Source organism: Hemicordylus capensis, chromosome 15, assembly GCF_027244095.1.
Source record: "Hemicordylus capensis ecotype Gifberg chromosome 15, rHemCap1.1.pri, whole genome shotgun sequence".
Classification (NCBI taxonomy): domain Eukaryota; kingdom Metazoa; phylum Chordata; class Lepidosauria; order Squamata; family Cordylidae; genus Hemicordylus; species Hemicordylus capensis.
In genome coordinates, this window is record NC_069671.1 from 20,229,381 (window position 1) to 20,248,462 (window position 19,082).

General features: G+C 62.8%; 3 protein-coding genes across 9 annotated transcripts; 2 read left to right on the forward strand and 1 right to left on the reverse strand.

Moving 5' to 3' along the window:
• The first annotated feature begins 79 nt into the window (after nucleotides 1–79).
• Nucleotides 80–2,025, forward strand: HSCB (HscB mitochondrial iron-sulfur cluster cochaperone). The gene is made up of 6 exons (XM_053279904.1): nucleotides 80–120; nucleotides 208–304; nucleotides 411–500; nucleotides 971–1,115; nucleotides 1,386–1,433; nucleotides 1,934–2,025. Exons 1-6 carry the CDS (start codon nucleotides 80–82, stop codon nucleotides 2,023–2,025), a joined length of 513 nt encoding a protein of 170 aa, XP_053135879.1.
• A 1,534-nt stretch (nucleotides 2,026–3,559) lies between these two features.
• Nucleotides 3,560–14,534, reverse strand: LOC128338155 (solute carrier family 2, facilitated glucose transporter member 11-like). Of its 6 annotated transcripts, XM_053280202.1 has the most exons (13): nucleotides 13,525–14,534; nucleotides 13,162–13,258; nucleotides 10,352–10,450; nucleotides 9,607–9,767; nucleotides 9,072–9,196; nucleotides 8,394–8,523; nucleotides 8,134–8,282; nucleotides 7,569–7,756; nucleotides 7,016–7,126; nucleotides 6,821–6,922; nucleotides 5,852–5,924; nucleotides 5,057–5,184; nucleotides 3,560–3,972 (listed from the first exon to the last, which is right to left on the reverse strand). In XM_053280202.1, the coding sequence occupies exons 2-13, from the start codon at nucleotides 13,204–13,206 to the stop codon at nucleotides 3,769–3,771; spliced, it is 1,515 nt and encodes a 504-aa protein (XP_053136177.1). In that variant the 5' UTR covers nucleotides 13,207–13,258; nucleotides 13,525–14,534; the 3' UTR covers nucleotides 3,560–3,768. The 6 variants fall into 6 exon arrangements, with proteins under 6 accessions (XP_053136177.1, XP_053136175.1, XP_053136176.1 ...); XM_053280200.1 differs by lacking the exon at nucleotides 13,162–13,258; XM_053280201.1 differs by lacking the exon at nucleotides 13,525–14,534 and having other exon boundaries at nucleotides 13,162–13,492.
• CCDC117 (coiled-coil domain containing 117) lies at nucleotides 13,615–18,845 on the forward strand. 2 transcript variants are annotated; one of them, XM_053280207.1, is made up of 5 exons: nucleotides 13,615–14,086; nucleotides 14,986–15,045; nucleotides 15,321–15,533; nucleotides 15,848–15,985; nucleotides 16,675–18,845. In XM_053280207.1, the coding sequence occupies exons 1-5, from the start codon at nucleotides 14,004–14,006 to the stop codon at nucleotides 16,940–16,942; spliced, it is 762 nt and encodes a 253-aa protein (XP_053136182.1). In that variant the 5' UTR covers nucleotides 13,615–14,003; the 3' UTR covers nucleotides 16,943–18,845. The 2 variants fall into 2 exon arrangements, with proteins under 2 accessions (XP_053136182.1, XP_053136181.1); XM_053280206.1 differs by lacking the exon at nucleotides 13,615–14,086 and adding an exon at nucleotides 14,573–14,887.
• The last annotated feature ends 237 nt before the right edge of the window (nucleotides 18,846–19,082 follow it).

Genomic DNA, 19,082 nt, shown 5'->3' on the forward strand with positions numbered 1-19,082 from the left:
CCCCCCCCCCGGCCTGTCTGCACCCTGCAGTGCGCTTTCCTCCTCCTCCCCCCGTCTCCACGTGTTGTGTGCAGTCAGCATGCTCCCACGAGTCAGGCGGCCCTTCAGGCAGAAGCACCTGTGGGCTGTGTCCAGGCGCCTCTGGGCACACACCCCGTAACGTCTGAACAGGCTTCTCCCTTCTCTCTCTCTCTCTGCCCCTTCCAGCGAGCGGAGCTTCCGTGTGGACACAGCCCAGCTGCAGCATCGCTTCCGGAGCTTGCAGCGCTTGCTGCACCCCGACTTCTTCAGGCAGCGGCCCCAGGTCAGTGGGGGCCATCTCTGGGCCCAGGGCAGCTGCTGGGAGGTGGGAAATGGGAGGGGGCAGGGCTGACACTCTGCGTGCGTGTGCGGCGTGTCTCCCCGCGCAGGTGGAGCAGGACTTCTCGGAGCAGCACTCCGCCCTGGTCAACGAAGCCTACCGGACGCTGCTGAGCCCCCTCCGCCGGGGCCTCTACCTGGTAAGGGGGCCTCACCTGTTGGGCTGTGCTGCCTGGCATCATCGTCTGGGACAGGGACCCCCCCCCGCCTTCTGCTCCCCAGGCTCAAGGGGGCCAGACCGGAGCCTCTCCCTCTCTTCTCCTTTCCAGCTTTTTCATCTCAGCTGATCTTGGGAGACGAGACAGGCTGCTCAGGAGGGAGGCCTTTCCTCCTGCCTGCCTGCAGGTCTTGGTGCACTGTAGGAAGCTTAGGGAAGAAGCAGCCTTTGCCATTGAGCCCAGAGCCCAGGAGCCAGCCAGGGCCTGCATCTCGGCCACTCTAACTCGGCCCACCCTGCTGGGGAGCTGACAGGTGCCTTTGGGCCCCATGGCAGCTGCCAAGCTTCCAGGGCAGCCCCGGAGAGAGCCCCTTGCAGGAGTCAGTCCTCCTGCCTGGGCCAGACCCCTGCCCTCCAAAGAGCCCCCACACTTGTCGCCTTCTGCTTGGCCAGCTGGAGTTGAGCGGCATAGAGCTGGAGAAGGGGACGGACAGCGAGGCGGAGCCTGAGTTCCTGGCAGAAGTCATGGAAATGAACGAGAAGCTCCTGGACGCAGATAGTGGCGCTAAAACAGACGAGATGGAAAGCTTCATTGCAGGTAGGAGAACAGAGCCGGCTGCCGAGGTGCTCCCGCCAGAAACCGCTGCCGGTCCATGGGCCGCTGGGCTGTCGTCGTGCAAGGCAGCCGCCAGGGCCCCAAGGCTTGAAAGCTCCGCTGCAGCCTGAGCCTTCTGAGCACATGACACCAAGCCGCTTTCCTTTCAGAGGCCCCCACATCCCACCCTCACCAAATAGTCCATGCAATCTTTTGCCGCCCCCCCCCCCCCCCGTTTCTCGTGAAACCCACTTCTGGCTCTTTCCCTTCCAGCTAAACAGGGGGAGCTGACTGAGAGCGTGAGCAGAGCCTTTGACCGAGGTAGGCCTTTCCCTTCCTCTTGGAGCACAGCAGGCGTGGAGGGGCAGTGCTGGGCTCCAAGCACTCTGCGTTGCCCCCAAAGCTCTCCTCACTGGCGGGGTCTTTGCCAGGTGCTCCACGCTCTGCCGCACTGCGCTTGCATGGCTTTCGGGGCTGAGGGCGAGTCAGGAGCCCTTCGGGATTGCAAGCCCAGCCTGATAAGCCCAGAAAGCCCTGGCGCGTCAGAATCCGACTGCAGCCCACTCGCCAGCCTTGCCAAGGCTTCATTCTGCAAAGACCTGCACCCAGCTGGCAGCCCTGCTGGGATTTCTCGTCTTCTGGGAGTCTGCCGTGGGGCGTACAGCCAGAGCAGCCCAGCTGCAGCCTTTGATCTCTTGGCATTTGACACCGTTGGGGTTCCCGGACAGCTGGGAGGCTGTTCTGCTTCACCCTGCAGCCATTATCCAGTGTGCGGAGATGCATCTTCCACTTCATCCACGCACTTTGTTGTTTAATTGCAGGTGATCTTCAGGAAGCCAAAAAACTTCTAGCCAAAATGAAATATTTTGCCAACCTAGAAGAAAAGGTGAAGGAGAAGAAGATCCCTTCCTGACCTCCAGCAATTTGCAGCACTAAGTTTACCCCGAGGAACTAGCAGCAGCGAAGCCGTTGGGCTCCCTCCGGTTTCCCTGCCCCTTGGCTGGGCCTGGCGTCGGTGGGAGGCAGAAGCACGCAGACCGCTTCCAGCCCCTGAAAGGCCTCGCTGCTCCCATCCGGACGGGAGGGTGGAGACGCCCGTGAATGCCTGCACTGCTGGGGGGGAGCTCTGCCAGGCGGAGGCCTGGGTGGGCGGCATCTGTGGGGCATGCCTCGTGTGGCTGGAGCCCTCGGGCCGGGCCGGGTAGCAGTCAGAATAAAGCTGGAGCCACCCTAACCCTAGCCGTTTTTATTTTCAAAAGGGAAAAGGTTAGAAGGGGGGGGGGTCCCTGTGCCAGGACTAGGCTGGGCTGGGCTGACCAAACTGTGGAGCCTGGTGGCAGAGCCGGGCTTCTCTGTCCGGCACGGCTAGTTTTGAACGTTCACTGGCAATGAAGCCCCAGGTGGGTCCGCATAGCCCCTGGTCCAGAGTCCTCAGGCAATGGGAAGCCCACCAGCAAGGCAGGAGGCCTGCCCCCCTGCCCCCAGAGGCTCCGTCTAGCCCCTCTGCAGGGAGCCCTGGCCTCATTCCATCTTAAAACCGGCGACTGCTAGAGCTTCATACAGCTGCCCCATAGCAAGCAGTGGCTGCCAGCCAGCGTCCCGCTTCCATCGCCCGGGCATGCCCTGGGTTTCCTGGCATGGACGGATGGAGCCAGATTCTGACTTGGCCCTGGGGCTGTGGCCTTGGAGCCAGCGCTTTACCTAGTTACCAAGAAGCACAGGGCCTGGGGTCGAATGCACCTTCCCTTTCACCTACAAGCCCTCTGCCCTGCCCATTTCATATTTCTGGGTTATGCTGAAATGGATAAAACTTCCAGTGTGGCTGTATCGGTCTCAGACTTGGGGAGAAGAGGGAGTGGAGGGTCTTTCCCCCTCCCCTACCATTGGTAATGCTTTCAGCCCAAACTCCCCCCGCCGCTTCGCCCAGGCGTTCTCAGTGTCCCAGGCCACACATGATGCCAGTGAGGTCATTCTAGGCATTGCCTTTGATGCCTGGCCTTGCCTGCCGGGTGGCACCCTTTCCTTTGCAATGTCTGCAGGGCGCTTCCCAGATGACCAGCTGTTCAGCAGTGACATGCTTCGGCTTGGCAGGATCGCTTTGAAAACATAAACAGCTCGTGTGAACCTCCTACAAGGGGGAAAGACAGCTGGGTTTTTTGCGACACACATGCAATGTTGTAGGACTAAGACGCAAGGATGAAATCCAGTAGAAGGCATCAGAAACGCGAATGGCGCCTTGCTGACGGCAGGGGCTGTGAGATCAGAACGCAGGCAGGACGGAAGCCCACTTAACAGACACGTGGGGACCCTGTTGTGGCGTGTAATCTGGAACGCGCCCAGCTGGGCTGCATGTTCATGACGGGCTCCCCACACCGTGCCTGGTGAGACATCTCTGGTGTGGGGCTCAGCAGTGGCTGTTGTCTCTGCCCAAGGAGGGGGGGGACGGCTTGAGAATCAACTGGTTTTATTGATTGGAGCCCTTGGGCAGCATACAAGGTGCACTTCAGGAAACAAAGTAGACAAGACCACGGCTGGCAAGCAAGCGGCGTCACTGGCCCCTGTCCCTAAGACTCCGAGGAGGACCTTGCTCTTGGCCGCAACCAGCCTCTGTGGGTGGGGCCATTCTCTGGGCAAGCCCCACGGCCGGGAGGCCCGGCTAGAACTCGTGGCTAAGATGGCACCTCTCACCCGGCTCTCCGTCTTGCTCCTTGCTGCTTCTGCCAAAGTTGAGCTTCTGAAATTCCCTCTTAATTTCCAGAAAGGTCTTGTTTTTTGTCTCGGGAATAACAAAGAAGATGAAAGTGGCAACCAGGCTGCATTCCACCAAAAACACAACAAAGCAGTACTGCTTCAGGCCTTTCTGGAGGCAACGAGAAAGGGAAGACAAGCATGAGAGAAGCACATCTCCTTCAGAGCACAAGGAGCTTTGCAAAGGGCAGCTGAGGCTCATCTTTATTTGTTCTGCCGCGCGGATTGAGCCCTGTGCGGCCAAAACGGGTGCCCTTCCCGCCCCCAACACGACTCCTGGACCTGTTCACTGGCCGCCTTCTGGTCCCTGGCACAATTCATCCCGACTGGTCAACTGGAGTCTCTCTCTTGCTAGACACTGAGTGTCACAATGAGTTGTGCCTTGCTCTTGAGGAGGAGTGTGAGAGAGACGCAAGGCCATTACCAGCTCAGAAAGCAGGATCCACGGGCACTTTCTTAGGGGCAGCTGCTTGCTTTCATTAGGTCAGATTTCTTGACGGGAAATGAAGGCAGCGTCAAAAACGACTAGAGCGGGAATGGGATTGACTTGCCTTCCCCACAGCAAGCCCTCTTCTGACCCACCGGGCAGGTCTGCCTCTGCCCACATTACGGGGCGAGCCTCCTTGTCAAGGGGGAGTCTGACGCCCACCCGTCTCCCAATGCCCTCGGCCGGCTGGGATGCTCCTTCCAGCCAGAGACCTCTCAGGACATTGTACTCTGCAGCTGGCAAGTGTGGCTAATGGGCTGAAAAGAGAAGGTGCTGGGCGAGGCTTCCTTGCAGGATGGGGCCTCTGCTTCTCGTGCAGAAGGTCCCCAGTTCGCTCCCTGGCGGCATCTCCCAGTAGGGAGGGGAGACACTCTCTCTGGGAGAGCTGCTGCTGCCAGCCAGTGCAGTGCAGGGCTCCCCACACGGGGGTACTTCCCATGCTGCTGGACCACAACTCCCATCATCCCCAGCTACACTTTATTGTGGCTGGGGATGATGGGAGTTGTAGTTCAGGAACATCGGGAGTACCCCAGGTGGGGAAGCCCTGGTATAGGCGATCCTGAGCTAGCTGGACCAAGGGTATCGGGCAGCTCCCTATGTCCCTCTGGAGAGCATGCCAGTGACGGGGAAGCGGCTCACGGCTGGAAGGAACTGGATCAGAGCGAGCCCGGGGCTGCTGCTGCTGCTGCCGCCGCCACCACCTACGTACCACGATGAAGGGGAAGAGCATTCCGATGGTGAAGAAACTCAGCCAGCTCACTGTGCCTGCGATCATGTACGCAGCCGGCCGCGAAGACTGCATGAATAGCTCTGTGGTCAACGTGTTGGTCACTCCACCTGGGGGGCAGTTTCCAAAAGGGAGAACCTTGGGGCTGGGCTGGCCTGTTGCCCTGCCCTGCCCTCCTCCCTCCAAGAGGAAGCAGCAGCCCAGTGGTGGTGGCGGGGGGGGAGACGGGTTCTCCTCCCAGCAACCCAACTGGCTTCATGGCCCAGCAGGGATCTGGATATGGGTCTCCCCGGCCCTAGACCATCCAGCGCTCTTAACCGCAACACCGCTCTGGCTCGCCACAGCACAACAGCTCGGGGTGGGGGGGGATCTGTATGTGGGGTGTTTTGAGAAGCGGAAAGAAAAAGGGCCGCATTCCTGGAAGTGGTCAGTAGCTGGTCTGTATGGTCTGGCGGGGGAGGGGGGTGTTACTGTCTGGACTGCAGTGGGAACTGGCTTCAGGACCGAGGAGTCCTGCCCAGGAGGAAGTTGGAAGGGCCCCCCGTCTCTTGAGCTCAGCAGGCGCCTGGGTCTGGCTGGGGGCCGACCTGGGAAAGCCACCCCCAGGTGCCCCGAGACACAAGCAGGGTCCTGGGGGCAGGCCAACCACGCATCGGAGCTGGCACTGCAAACTCTGCCCAGGATCCTTCCATCAAAAGCCCCGAAGAGACCCCACTCGAAACCGGTCACCCAGCACCCAGAGCAGTGGGTGGCGGTTCTTTGTAGGAGGAGGGGTACCTGGTCCGAGCCCGAAGCTCAAGATGAAGGCAAAGATGGTGGCCATGCTGAGGTAGGGCGTCCATGCATACATCTGGAAAGAGAGAGCACTCGTGGGGGGAAGAAGAAGCCAGCCTGGCTTCCGCAAGAGCAAGTCTCGCCTCACTAACCTTTGGGGGTTCTTCTGAGAATGTCAGCAAGGGCGATCCAGTAACTGACAGAGTATAACCGGACTTCCAAAAAGCTTTTGACAAAGTTCCCCACCAAGGTCATGGGATGGGGGGACAGGCTCATGTGTGGGCTGGTAACTGTGTGATTGGGCCACGGTGTGAAATAGGCTGCCGGACTAGATGGGCCTTGGGCCTGATCCAGATAGGTTAAGAGCAGGTGTTCTTCAACATATGGTCGAAGGACAGGAAACAGGGGAGGAATCAATCGACTGTTTTCAAAATGGAGGGAAGTAAGAAGTGGGGTCCCCCCCCTCCAGGGATCGGTCCTGCCACCAGTGCTCTTGAACTGCTTCACCAAATGATCCAGAAGTCGGGGTAAGCAGTGAAGTGGCCGGATTTGCAGATGACACTAAACTATTTATTTAAAGCAGTGAAATCCATAACCAATTGGGAGGAGCTCCAAAAGGATTTCTCCCAGCTGGGTGAGGGGCAACAAAATAGGACTTGGACCAATTCTTGGAGGCAAGGTCCATCAACGGCTACTAGTCCTGGTGGCTTGAGGCCACCTCCATGTTCAGAGGCAGGATGAGGCCTCTACATCCCAGATGCAGGGGAGCCACAGCAGGAGAGGGGGTGATGCCTTCATCCACATGTGGGCTTCCCAAAGGCATCTGGTGGGCCACTGTGGGAAACAGGAGGCTGGACTAGAAGGGCCTGATCCAGCAGGGCTGTTCTTGGGGTGTGTGTGTGTGCAGTAGACACAGGCACTGGGCGACACCCCCGACCCTCCTGGCTACCAGCCTGAGCACCACCTTCCTACCTGGTATGTCAGGGAGAAGGTCAGCACGACGCACCAAAGGGTCATCAGGCAGTAGCCTCCCAGGATTAAGGCCCTCCTCCCCATGGACTCGATCAGCAGGCCCTGCAGGGAGGGGAGAGGAGGCCCCTCAGAGAGGGCTCCTGGGGCCAGCAGCATGCAGACTGGCAGGCAGCTGGATCGGAACTCGGCACTTACGCAGGTGAGAGCGGTGAGGCACTCGCAAGCGCCCGTGCCCAGAGTCACATAGGGGATCTTGTCATGAGGGATCCCGGCTTCCTCAAACACGTAACTTGCATAGAAGTAAATCTAGGAGAAGGAAGCGAGAGCACAGCAGCGGTGACTCGGGACCGTGGCTTGGCAGATCCGCCCCTCCCGTCTGGGGCCGTTTGCACTAGGAGAGGGGCTCCGGCCGGTCCAGAGAAGAAACCGGAGGCCGCGGCTGTGAACCGTTGCCCGGTGCAGGGATCTGGGCCTGGGAGAATCATCCCACCTCCCAATCTAAGGAGGGGGCTGCAAGTGGGGGGAGTGTGGATGCGGGCATGCTGGCGGGGCGCCCTCTGGCTTGCTTGGGGGGGGCAGGTGTGGCCATCCCCCTCCCACGGCTGCACTGCCTTGGACCCCGTCCCACTGGACCCGTTTTGCAGTGGGCTGGCCCCCCCGCCGGCTCAGGAAGCCCCCGCGGACCGGCCGTTCTGGCCAGCCCGCTCAGGAGTCCGGCGGTGCAGGGGGGCAGGGGGGCTGGGCTCACCGCGTTGATGCCGCTGAGCTGCTGGCCCATGGTCAGGGCAACGATGGCGAGCAGCTGCCAGCGGAGGCTGCGGTCCGTGAAGAGCTCCCAGGGCTTCTTGGGCTTCTCCCCGCTGAGGGCGGAGCGCTCCCGCTGGATGTCCTCCATCTCCGCCCGAGAGTGCAGAGGGCCGTGGAAGCGCTTCAGGGCTGGCGGGGGACAGGCGAGGAGGCTCAGGGAGGCCTGGGGGGGGGGCTGCCCTCGCTGCCGCAGCTCCCCCTCCCTCTGCGAGGCACAGGCTTCCGGTCCTTCTGGGGGGCGCCCTGCCCACCCCCAGCACGCCGCTCCTCTCCCTGCCAGCGATGCTGAGCCTCAAGGGTGAGGAAGAAGGCCATGCTGGGGATGGAGCCTCTGCTGCTGTGGAGGCCGGAGGTCCCGGGTTCCATCCCTGGCGGCGGGGAGAGACCCCTGCCCAGAGCCGGGGAGAGCTGCTGCCTGCCAGTGCGGGCAATGCCGAGCTGGCTGGACCAGGGCCGGACTCAGCAGGAGGCAGCTGCCGGTCGGTCGGTGTCCCCGACGGGCTCACCTTGGAGACATCTCCTCTCGTCCCCTCTGTCGATCAGGAGGTAGCGAGGGCTCTCTGGGAACCAGGGGAGGGTCAGGAGCTGCACCAGGGCCGGGAAGCAGCTGCTCGAAAGCAGGAAGGGCCAGTAGGCGTCTCCACCCAGCAGCTCCCTGCAAGCAGAGCGGAAGGCAAGCTGGGCTGGGCCACGTGGGGGCTGGAGCCAGCGGCCAGCTCCCAGGGGCCCCCGCAGCCCAGGCCCTGGCAGCGAGGGGGCCACTCACCTGAGGCCGACCACCTGTCCGGTCAGGATGCCCCCCGTCAGGAAGATGGAGCTGCCCATGACCATGGCGCCTCGCAGGTGCTTTGGGGCCGCTTCCCCCATGTAGAGAGGCTGCACACACAGGCCCAGGCCTGGCAAGGGAAGAGGGGGGCCCCGTCAGCAGCACCACCACCACCACTCTCCTCCTCTTCCTCCTCCTTGGGCCAACCACACGTTGGCCACGGGGCGATTCTGCTCCCACAAGCCCTGCTTCAGAGCGGAGGCCAGGACCCCCCTGGAAACGTGCCTGGCCTTCCACACACCTCACTCGCCCTGCAGTGGGGGACATGGCAATTCCCCCTCCGAACAACGGGAAGAGGACCCCTACCTCCCCAAAGGAGCCTGTCCCAGGGAGGCCTCTGCCACAGCTGAGGAGGAGGCCGGGAGGGGCTGCAGCCGGTCACAGACGGCCCACCCACAGGGGCCTTCCACACTCCAGCAGGCCCAAGACGGTGGCGGTCGGTGGCCACCATGGGCCGCCTCCTTACACCTGACAGGCTCCGTTGTCCCTGGGTAGATTCAGCGGCAACCAAGCCAGAAAGATCGGGGCGGATTCAGCTCAAACGTGAGCAACTTCTGGTGTAGCCCGGTGTGCGATTTACTCACACACACACACAGAGACAGAGCATGGTTTGTTTACCAGTGTTGACGCCTATCAAAAATCTACCGACGATTAACAGTTCAAAGAGTCCGGCTGGGAGGCTGACTCCCATCAGGATGGCAGCCAGGATGGCAATGAAGTTGTTCATCAAGAGAGTTCCTTTCCTATAAGGAAGAGGGGAGCAGGATTGAACCACGAGAGAGAGAGAGAGAGAACTTTCTGCAATGGGACTGCCTGCTTTGGACCTCTGGACCAAGCTGGGGGGACTCAGCTCACCCACCCATACATGCATTTTGCCCCATCTTTGCCACCCCCCGCCAACTTTTCTCTGGTGCCACCACTGCCCCTCCTAAGGCTACTTTACAAGATTATGGTGAGGTTGACTGGGTTGAGGCACATATGCTGCTCTGATGGCCTTGGAGAGGGAGGCAGGGAACCATTTGTCAACACAATTTAGCTACAGGACTGTGGCTCCTTCCATGTTTCCAGGAAAGCAACACGGCCTCTTCTATGCCAAGAGCACCCTCAGGAGCAAAGCTGTTTCCCCAGCACAGGGTGGCGGAGGCACCCTCACCTGCCCAGCCAGATGGCCATGCTGCCCCCAAGGTGTGCCCCAAAGAGGCCTCCCAGGGAAAAGATGGATGCGATGGTGGACCAGAGGAGGGTCAGCATGCCGGGGCTCAGCGGGGTCTGGTAACGGTGCTGCCAGGTCTCGTTGAGGAACTTGTGGATGTGCTGAAAGGGCAAAGAGGCACGGGCAGCGGGCGGCCCTGAGCAGAAAGAGCCTCCCCGCCTCCCCAGGAGGATGCTGCGTGGGGGGGGGGGAGGGATCAAGGGGGCAGCCCAAAGCAAGCCTGTGGCTGTGGTGTCCACGACTTTGCACCAGGAGCCAGAAGTCACGTGGGCCAGCAGCCCTTCTGATCCGGCAGCTCATGGATTCCATCCCTCTAGGGACCCACAAGCTCTGCCCCAGGCCCCTGCCCCATGATCCGGCCCTCCCTCCAAACTCTGTACAAGCAGAGCCTCGATGGGCTCCGGCAGGCCACAAGCAGGGTGGACTCCCTCCCTCCCTCCCTCGGGTGGTGACTTTGCTGTAATCATCTTAAAGGCGTGAAAAGTCACCGTAAACGAATTCCACCCTGTTGATCTGCCGGGGGATCAGCTGACACTTCTGCTCCATCTCCTGGCAGTGCTGTGCATTCCGGCCAGCTCTGTCAGGAGGAAGCTCTGGAGCATGATCCTTTGTGGCCAGAAGGCAGTGGGGTCCCCCTTGTCCCCTGCAGGATGGAGGCCACCACCACCAGCCCAGGACGCCTTACCTCGGTGGGTGCGTTGATAACGGAGACGTTGTACCCATACTGGAAGGTCCCTCCGATGCCAGCAGCGCACATGGCCAGGAAGAGTGTCCACGAAGGGAGCTGGGGGGAGAGGGGGGGGCACCTCTCAGTGGGCAGCAGGACACTTCCCTTCCTAGGGGCCAGAGGTGCAGCCACGTGGCACCTCTGGCCCGAGGGGCAAAGCTGCTGGCTTAACGCTCGCTCTGCCCATCTGCACCCCGGCCCTGCAGCCTTGGCGGGTAAGCCATCTGCTTCCCCCCCAGGCGGAAAGGTGGGAGGGGGGCTTTTAGCTGAAGCGTGGCCGGAGCGGGGAGGCTCCTGCAGCTTCACTCACAGCCGCCAAGGGCTGACAGTTACTCAGAAACAAGAAGAGGTAGATGGGTGGGTGGGTGCCGCCCCCTCGCTTGGCCCACAGAGCTGCCCCACCGCTGGCAGGCGCAGAGCGAGCCTGGCGCCACTCGGGGGCCCCTGCAGCCCCTGGCATCATGGAAGCCGGCGGGTAATCTCAAGGCCCGTGACCGCAGCTGGCTGCCGGGGAGGCCAGTTCTGGCTTGAGCACAAAGGGATGCTCAGCGCTGGCCGGAGGGCCATTCTCGGCCGGCCCGGAGCCTTCTGAACACGAAGCCGCTGGAGCCGGAGTGCCGGGCGATCGGTGGCGGGTGGGGGGAGCAGAGGCCAGAGGGATCGCTGTCCCGCCCTGGCCTCTCTGCTCTGGGGCTGCTGCACGTCTAGGCAGGCTTCAACCCCACTCCCGTCCGGAAAAGGGGGCTCTGCAGGCCGCCAGGGGTGGCGGGGGCACCCAACCTGAGCGGGGAAGCAGCCCGCATTGGCCCGCACGGAAGGCCCGGCCGCTGAAGCAGATAACAAGCCCAGGGCTGTTGGCGGAGTCTCGTGACCCCTTTCTTGTGATGACGGTGCAGGCAGACTGTTGGGGAGAGTAATCGCTGGACGGGACGCCTGCCCGTCTGCTCTGCTCTGATTTCCTGGCACTCCCCGTTCTGTCCTGGGCAGAGGGAACACCTGTCCCCCCCCCGCCCCCCCGAGAGGCCAGAATGCCGAACTGGCCCACCTTGAGGCGAGAAAATCTAGGGGGACCCAGTGGGGGCATTGCCAAGACCACAGGGAGCTGCTGCGTGGCCAGTTGGGGCGGTCGTGGACCTCTTGGCTGGCTGGCGGCTAAGGGGCAGCGAGCACCTTGGCCAAGGGCAGAGATGGCAACCCACAAAAGCACCGGCCGGGATGGTCCAGAGCGGGCGCCACGCACGGCAGCGGGAGCAGCAGACAAGCTGTGCTCCGCCGCCGCCGCCACGGAGTCCAGCCTGCCTGGAAGGGCTCGATTTCCCCGGCCCTGGACTAAGGTCCAAGCCGCTCCACCCCACCATGGCTCCGGGCGCCGATCTCTAGAAAGAGGGAGCCGAATCCTCCGGCTCAGCCGCCCCTCTGGAGAAAGACGCTGCCTCGCGGATGACGAGGCCAAGAGCATCATATGCAGCAGGTACCTGCACAACAGACCGGAAACCAGCCAGGCAATGCACCGGCTCTGGAATCCAACTTCCCCTCTACTTGGGAAAAGAACAGCTTTGCTTGGTGCTTGCAGAGCTCCTTCACGCAGGTATGTGGCAACCTTGGTCAGCAGCTAATTCATTCCGCTCTTTTGCACATTTCAGAAGAGCCCCTTTGGATCCCGAGGGGTGCCCAAGGGGGTGGCTTGGGTGGTTCCTCTCTCCCTTCCTGCCCCACACGAAAGCCACGCTGCCTACAGGCTGGCCATTCATCAGGTAGGGTTACAGCTCTACCTGGCTGCAGCTCCACCTGGCCAATGGCCAGCCTGCAGGAGCAACCTTTGGCATCTCTCTGGCTCATCAGGAAGAGCCGTGACTGCCACAACCATTGACCGACTTGCTCCCCAAGGATTTGTCTAACCCCCTTTTAAAGCTACCCAAGCTGGCGGCCCTCACTCCATCTCGTGGCAGAGAATTCCACAGACTAATCACGCTCTGTGTGAAGAAGTACTTCTTTCTCCCCCCCCTAAGTTTCTTGCCAGTCAGTTTCACTAGATGACCCCCATTCTCATGTTGTGAGCGGGAGAGAAAAACACCACTCCGTTCACTCTGCACACGTGCTCCCTCTGTCAGGGATTCCCAGGTGTTGACTACAACTCCCATCATCCCAAGCCAAAGGCCACTGCAGTTGGGGATGCTGGGAGTTGTAGTCAACAACACCTGGGAATCCCTGTCCAAGGGAACACTGCTGACCTGTCATCATTTCCTAGGCCTCAGACACAACCCCCCCCCTTCACTGTCCTTTTCAAAAAGCAATCAAGTCCGACAGCCTGTAGCCGAGCCCCAGCACCCCTGCCCTCCTCCTCTGCCCCACTGAACTCAGCTGGCCATTTTGTTGCCCACCCCGCTATTCCGGAGAGATCCTTCCGGAGCTCTCCACCACTTGCCGTTGGGGTTCTTGCCCCGCTGACCAGGGTGGCACCATCTGCAAACGTGGCCCATTGCGGCTGATCCAGGTCGTTGATGAGCAAGTTCAAAAGGGTCTCCAGGTCTCGCCTCGCTACGGAGCCTTGGGGGACCCCACCTCTTACTTAAAGCCCAAACCCACCGCAACTAGCCCAGAGGAAGATGGCGGCAGCAGCTTCCAAGGGAAGAGGCCTCTTTGGGGAGCTCCCTCCAGGGCATTGCTAGCCCCTCCACTTGGCCTGCTTTGGCATCCTGCAGGGGGTCCTCCGGAACTCAGGGAGACTTCAGAGTAAGCACAGGGAAAGGGCTCCGAGGGCCGCTTACCTTGCTGGGGGGTCCGGTGCGCTTCAGCAGCGGCTGGTGCTCCATCCCGAGCCCCCGGCGGGGCTGCCTCCCCCTGGCAGAGGCGACTGGGCTGCCACTAAGAGGAGGACCCAGAGATGCCAGGGCAGCCCTGCGGCCAGCTGGTGCTTTATAGTCCGGGCCGCCTCCCCATGAGGGGGGCCGCTCCCCACAAAGAGCTGCTTTCAAAGGAGCTCCCCATGGTGGCCCATCAGGGAGACATGCCTGTTAGTCGCCAGTTAGTTCTAGACCCTCCTTTGGCCATGACAGGACAGACGGGGGGCGGGGGGAGAGGCCACCAGTGGGAGGGCCGGCAGTGGGGCGGGGGGGGGACGGGACGGTTACCTTGTGATCTGCTCCCTGGCCTCCCTCCTTGGCCTGCCCGGAGCCTGAGGCTGGCAGAGCAGGCGGGAGAGGCTTCCAGCAATCCATGGGAGTCAGAGCGGAGCGAATGCGGAGGAGGAGGAGGAGGCAGCCGCAGCCGCAGCAGCCGGGCCTCTGCCGGGGCCCCCAGGAAGGCTGGGCAGCCGCTCATCTGACTCAGATTTAGCACGAGGACTAAGCTGGGTCTCCACGGCACCCGCTGCAGCAGCCCTGGGGGAGGGCGGGCAGAAGCCCACGGGGCCCAGGAAGGCCTCCCTGGAGAGGCCCAGCGCAAGCGAGCTCAGGCAGGCAGGCAGCAGGGGCCTCGCTGCCTGGATCCACTGCCCATGATGGCAGCCTGTCGCTGGGAGGTCGGACGGGGCTGGCCTTAGAGATCCCTGGCGGCGGGGGCGGATTTGTCAGCCCCTCAGTTCCTACGATGCTTGTGGGGGCTGGACTGAATGCCCTCTCAGGGTCCCGCCTCTCTGCGGGTCTTCTGTGGTTCTGAGAAGGGGAACAAGGAGCCTGGCAGAATTCCACTGAGGTAAATGTCTTTTAATGGGCCTTCATGTTGACCCACAAAGACCTGGACTGGGATGCTAGTTTCACTCAGAGCCAGCGGCTGCCCCGGGGTGTGTCTGTCTTCTCCCCTCCACCCCGCTTCCCGGGTATTTCTCCTGTTCTGTAGGTTGGTTGTTTATCGATTTGGGAAGTGGTGGCGGGCGGTTCCACTGGCGTCCCAGTTGCAGGGGGAGAAGAGAGTCTGGTCTGCTCTGCTCTGGCGACTTCAAAGTGTGCCCTGGGGTGGGGGGGGGGGAGAGAGGAAGGGGGGGCACCACTGCGGGGGTGGCGAGCCAAGCGGGTCCTTCCTTTGCCAAACCTCTTGCCAAAGCGCCAGGCGGCGGCAGCAGGCAGACAAGTCCAGCACGGCCTACCCTTCCCAGCATGCCCCTGGCGGCGGGCCGACTACAGCTCCCAGCGTGCACCGGGGGCAGCCTGGGAGGAGGGCGCCTGCGCGGAGGCAGAAGCGTCGACGCCGCGGCGCGAGAGGAAGAGGAGCAGGGGGGGAGGAGGAAGAGCAGCGGGAGGGTGGGCAGCGCCGCCCCGCTCCCAGCTGGAGGGGCCGGTTCAGACGTGGCACCCCCCCCGTGTCAGGCCAATGCCGTGACACGCGTCCTCCCGGGGCCGAGCGCGGAAGAGGCGGCCTGATGGCAGCCCTGGGCGGCGCTTGCCCCGGAGCGGCGGCCCCCGAACTGCTGCTGCTGCCGCCGCCACCCGGGGGGCCCGGCGGGGCCATGATGATGCACGTGGGCGGCCGGCTCAAAGCGGGGGCCCCCCGTGCCCGGTGAGCAGAGGGAGGGGTGGGTGAGGGGGTGGGGGGGCTGCCGGGGGTGGGGGGGGGCTGCCCTGCCCGCTGACGCGCCCCCTTCTCATTCCCCGCAGGGCCCCCCTTCTTCTCGGAGGCAGGAAGAAGCACAAGCTGGAGGAGGAGGAGGAGGAGGAGTAAGTGGGTCCCGGGGCAGGAGACCAACCCTGACTCCTGGGGTGGGGTGGGGGTGGGGGCAGCCTCCTTGCCTGGACTCTGCGGGGGGGGGGCAGGGCCGGGGGCGGCGTCCCCTCCGAGAGGGATCTCCCGCTGGGGTGGACTACAACTCCCAGCCTCCCCTGCTGCCACGGCCAGTGGGAGGTGCTGGGCGTTCCGGCCCACCCCAGCTGGGGAGCCCCGTGGGAGGGGGCCCGGCGCCCGGTGCCAGCCGCGTCCTTTGCCTGCCTTCCAGCTGCCCCGCCAGCAAGAGGCGGCCGACGGCAGCGGCGCTGACTGCCGACCGAGGCGAGCAGTGGCTTCTGGCCCCGGCGGGCGCTGCCCAGGGCGGGCGCTGCCTTCCGGGCACGCCTGCCATGCTGGAGGCCCCCTGCGAGGACATGGAGCAGGCCGTGGCCGAGCAGCCGGGCGAGGCGGCCCGCCGGACGCTCCAGGAGATCGAGGACAGGTCAGTGCGCGGGAGCGGGAGGCCTGGGCGGGGCAGCGGCGTGCCCGGGAGAGCCGAGCGCTGTGGCTGGAGGGGGGCTGCCCTGTGTGGGCCTGGAAGGCTCCCCGCCCTGTTCCTGCCAGAGGAGGCAGCTGACCCCGGAGGCCTTCCTTCCTTCCTTCGCCTCGCATCGGCTGCCCAAACACTTCCAGGCCTGGGCGGGCGGGCAAGGGGGCTCTTGCGGGCTGCGGGCGGCTGGTTCTGTGCCAGGCTGGGGGGTGCTACAGAGCCGGCCCGGTCGGGAGCAGGACTCCTGCTGAAGTTCTCCTTCCCAGAATAACTGACGACGATGAGGACGCGGCCGTGGAGAGGAGCGGCAGCCACCTCCCCACCCTCGTCCTGTCCGACACGCTGAAAACGGGGCTGAAGCGGGGCTACGAAGAGGCCCTGACCAAGAAGATCATTGAGTCCATGTGAGTCCGGGAGCCGTTTAGGCCGGAGGGGCCCCTGGGCACGGGCGGGGGGGGGGGACACAAGGCCCCCAGGGGCCTCCGGGGCGGGCGGGCGGGCCTGGCTCTGAGCTGCCCCAGAGGTGGAGCTGGCCCGGGCTGCCCCTGGACACGGCCAGGCCCCCACCTGCAAGGGAGAGAGGCCGGAATCCTAGAAGGGCAGGTATGCGTGCTCTGCAGCGAGGAGAGCCGGCCTTGTGGTTGGCCAGCCTGGATGGCCTCCTTGGCTAAGCAGGGCCCACCTTGGTGTGCATTTGGAGTGGAAGGCTGCGTGTCAAATATTCCCCTGGGGGGACGCGGCCACAGCTCAGGGGAAGAGCATCTGCCTGCTTGCATGCAGAAGGTGCCAGACCTCCTCGGCAAGCCACTGCCAGTCAGCGTAGATCCAGCCAGACCTGCTCATCATAGGGCCCCCCCCCCCATATCTGTTTCTGAACTACAACTCCCACAATCTCCAGCCAGGGATGATGGGAGTTGTAGGCCCACATCTGCCCTGAATACTGAGCTGGGGGGGACCAAGGGCCTGGCTCAGGAGAAGGCAGCTTCCTCTGTCCCGAAGCAGCCCCGCTGGGAACGGGGTGGACCTGACCTCCTGCGCTCGGCCATCTCCTCCCTGGCACGAGGTCTTGAGCCCTGCCCCCTCTGCTCCCCAGGAGCCGCCCCTCCATGGAGCTGGTGCTCTGGAAGCCTCTCCCGGAGCTCCTCACGGAGACATCCAAGTCCGTTTCCTTGAAGAGCTACAAGCCCCAGGCAGAAGAGGGCTCTGCCCAGCCCGGCCCCCTCCGCCCTGCCTTCTGCCCGCTGACCACGGAGACGTTCTCGGTGCCGCCGCCGCCGCCGCCGCCACCCGTGGAGATGCCTTCGGACCTCTATGGTGCTGTGGGGCCTCCTGGAGGCTCAGAGGAGGAGATGGAACTCTAGTGCCCACAGGGGGGATTCCCTGCGTCTCTCTTTTGCTCTCCAAGCATGCCGCGACTGGATTGTTGAGGGAGGGGTGTGTGCGTGCGCGCATACCGGGCGGGGGTGGTCAGCGCAAGAGGCCAGGGCGGATGGCCACAGATCCGCATGGCGGTGGGGAAAGGCGTTTTGTGCAGCAGCAGCCGTTGCTGCTCTCTCCCCCGTCCCACCAGAGAGCCATGCTGCCTGCAGGGCTCTACCTGTCGAGTGGCCAGCCTGCAGGCAGTGGGAGAGGAGCAACCCCAGCTACTTTGCCCCCGGGTACTTAGGACGAGTCACTACTGCTTGTACAGCCCCCGGAAACAAGGAGCTGTGGGTCTTTCCGTTTCCCCTTCAGTCCAGGCAGGTTGCTTCACTTGGCGGTAAGCCGTGCCTCCTCATTCAGAAACATCGGACTGCCGCACTCTGGTTTCAGCCACTCCGGATGCCTGCTGAGCCACGCAGCTCCCTTCGTTCGCTCTGGAGTTCCAGGGGAGGTGTGGCCGTGGGCTGCAGTGGCCCCGGGCTGCAGTGGCCCCCAGGCAAGCGGCTTGTGTGGGGCTGCCGCCTTGCTGTGGAGCAAGAGCAGGGAACTGCTGGGCCCCATGCCACTTGGCCCTGGTGGAAGGGACGGCTGTGGGCCCTTGGGGCTGCCGAGGCACGGATGTGATGTGTGCATGGGTGTGGAGGAGCAGCACCCTGGCCAGGAGGACTTCACAGGCAGGCAGGCAGGCAGGCAGGCAGGCAGGCAGGCCGGCCTTGGCTGAGCTGCAGAGAGCCAGACTCCAAGCCTATGCCACAGAAAAAGCCTAGAGGAGGCCTTGCCCTGCCTGAAACATCAGACAGGGCCCTGCTCCTCTTCGCTGGTGCCTGGCACACTCGGGCCACTGAAGGCATCAGCACCGGGCTCGGCCCAGGATTGCGCCCGCTCTCTCCCCTCGGGCTCTCACACAAGCTCTTGCAGGAAGAAGCTTCTCCGAGGGAGACGGCAGCAGCTCAGAGGCGACATCGTGGGCCTCTCCAAGGAGCTGCGTGGAAGGCATGGCCAGGGAGGCCTGGAAGCCCTTCTGCCCGCCTCAGTTCCGCCTCGTGTGTGTCTTGTCTCCACTCACCACCCTTTTCTGCTGTGTTCTGCCCCAGCCTCCACTCATGGGAAAAGAGCCTTCGTAGCAAATATGCAAACCAAGTTTCTACTTTGATACTGGATCTTCAGACCTTTGTTATGCAGTTCGGAAAGAAAACCTTGCAATGCCATGTCTACACCTTCGACGGACTTCTGTCTGGCAAAACTGAGCAAGCGTCTTTGCTCCCACCTGAAGCCTCCCCAGTACAAAGCCTTCTGCCAGGTGCCCTCCATGGCTCGCCAGCTGAGGGGGCTCCGAGCCCTGAGAGGGAGAGCCCGGTTCTGGGGGCTTCCTGGGCTGGCCTCTCCTGGAGCCACCCCGAGGCCTCACCCTGTGCGTGGCCACCGTGTCCTCTTGCCGGTGAAGACCCAGCCTGGCCTTGAGGAGTGCGTGGGAGCTGACAGGCCTGGCTTTTCCCTGGCGGTGGCCATGACGATGCCGTTGCTTATTATGATGTTGGTGGAGTGTGTCTTGTGGAGAGCCATGTTCGGGGGGGCGGTGTGGGGCCAGAGTTTCCTCCTCCTGCTGAGCCCCCTCTTTCCAGCCCTCTGGTCACTCGCCTGACTTCTGACGCCAGGGACTTCAGGGCTGGCTCTCCTGGAAGCCTGTTTAGAAACCAGTGGAAGCACAGAGGAGTGGCTGGGAGTTTCTTGCTGGGCAGTTTGGTTGAAATAAGCAGCATTGGATTCTGGTCTGTCTTCTGTTGGACCAAACCACAATTTATACATCCCCACTCTCAATAAACTTTGTAATCTTTTTTAGAACTCTCTGTGGCAGTGTTGCTGTCAGGCCATGATGGAGGGAGGGTTGCAGAATGGGGGTGACCACTCTTGGGGGGCTGGCCTGCTTCAAGCGGAAGGGAGGCGCTGCAGTAAGGAGGCCAGCTCAGTTCCGCTGCTTGGGGGGCAGGCCCACTCGACACAGGCTTTGCTTTCTTTGCCCCAGTTCTGCTCTGGAGGACGGAGACTGGCAGGAGTCTGGGGATGAGGTAAGAGGCCAAG

Excerpts from the sequence above, each read along its gene's own strand:
- HSCB (XM_053279904.1), top strand. The coding sequence starts at position 80 with ATGCTCCCACGAGTCAGGCGGCCCTTCAGGCAGAAGCACCT. Across the intron at positions 305-410 it reads TCTTCAGGCAGCGGCCCCAG|GTGGAGCAGGACTTCTCGGA; the intron begins GTCAGTGGGGGC and ends CTCCCCGCGCAG. Across the intron at positions 1,116-1,385 it reads GATGGAAAGCTTCATTGCAG|CTAAACAGGGGGAGCTGACT; the intron begins GTAGGAGAACAG and ends TTTCCCTTCCAG.
- LOC128338155 (XM_053280200.1), bottom strand. The coding sequence starts at position 13,611 with ATGGATTGCTGGAAGCCTCTCCCGCCTGCTCTGCCAGCCTCAGGCTCC. Across the intron at positions 10,451-13,524 it reads GCCAGGGAGCAGATCACAAG|CTCCCTTCGTGGACACTCTT; the intron begins GTAACCGTCCCG and ends CTCTCCCCCCAG. Across the intron at positions 3,973-5,056 it reads TGCTCTTCCCCTTCATCGTG|AAAGGCCTGAAGCAGTACTG; the intron begins GTACGTAGGTGG and ends CGTTGCCTCCAG.
- CCDC117 (XM_053280206.1), top strand. The coding sequence starts at position 14,751 with ATGGCAGCCCTGGGCGGCGCTTGCCCCGGAGCGGCGGCCCCCGAACTG. Across the intron at positions 14,888-14,985 it reads GCGGGGGCCCCCCGTGCCCG|GGCCCCCCTTCTTCTCGGAG; the intron begins GTGAGCAGAGGG and ends CATTCCCCGCAG. Across the intron at positions 15,986-16,674 it reads AAGAAGATCATTGAGTCCAT|GAGCCGCCCCTCCATGGAGC; the intron begins GTGAGTCCGGGA and ends TCTGCTCCCCAG.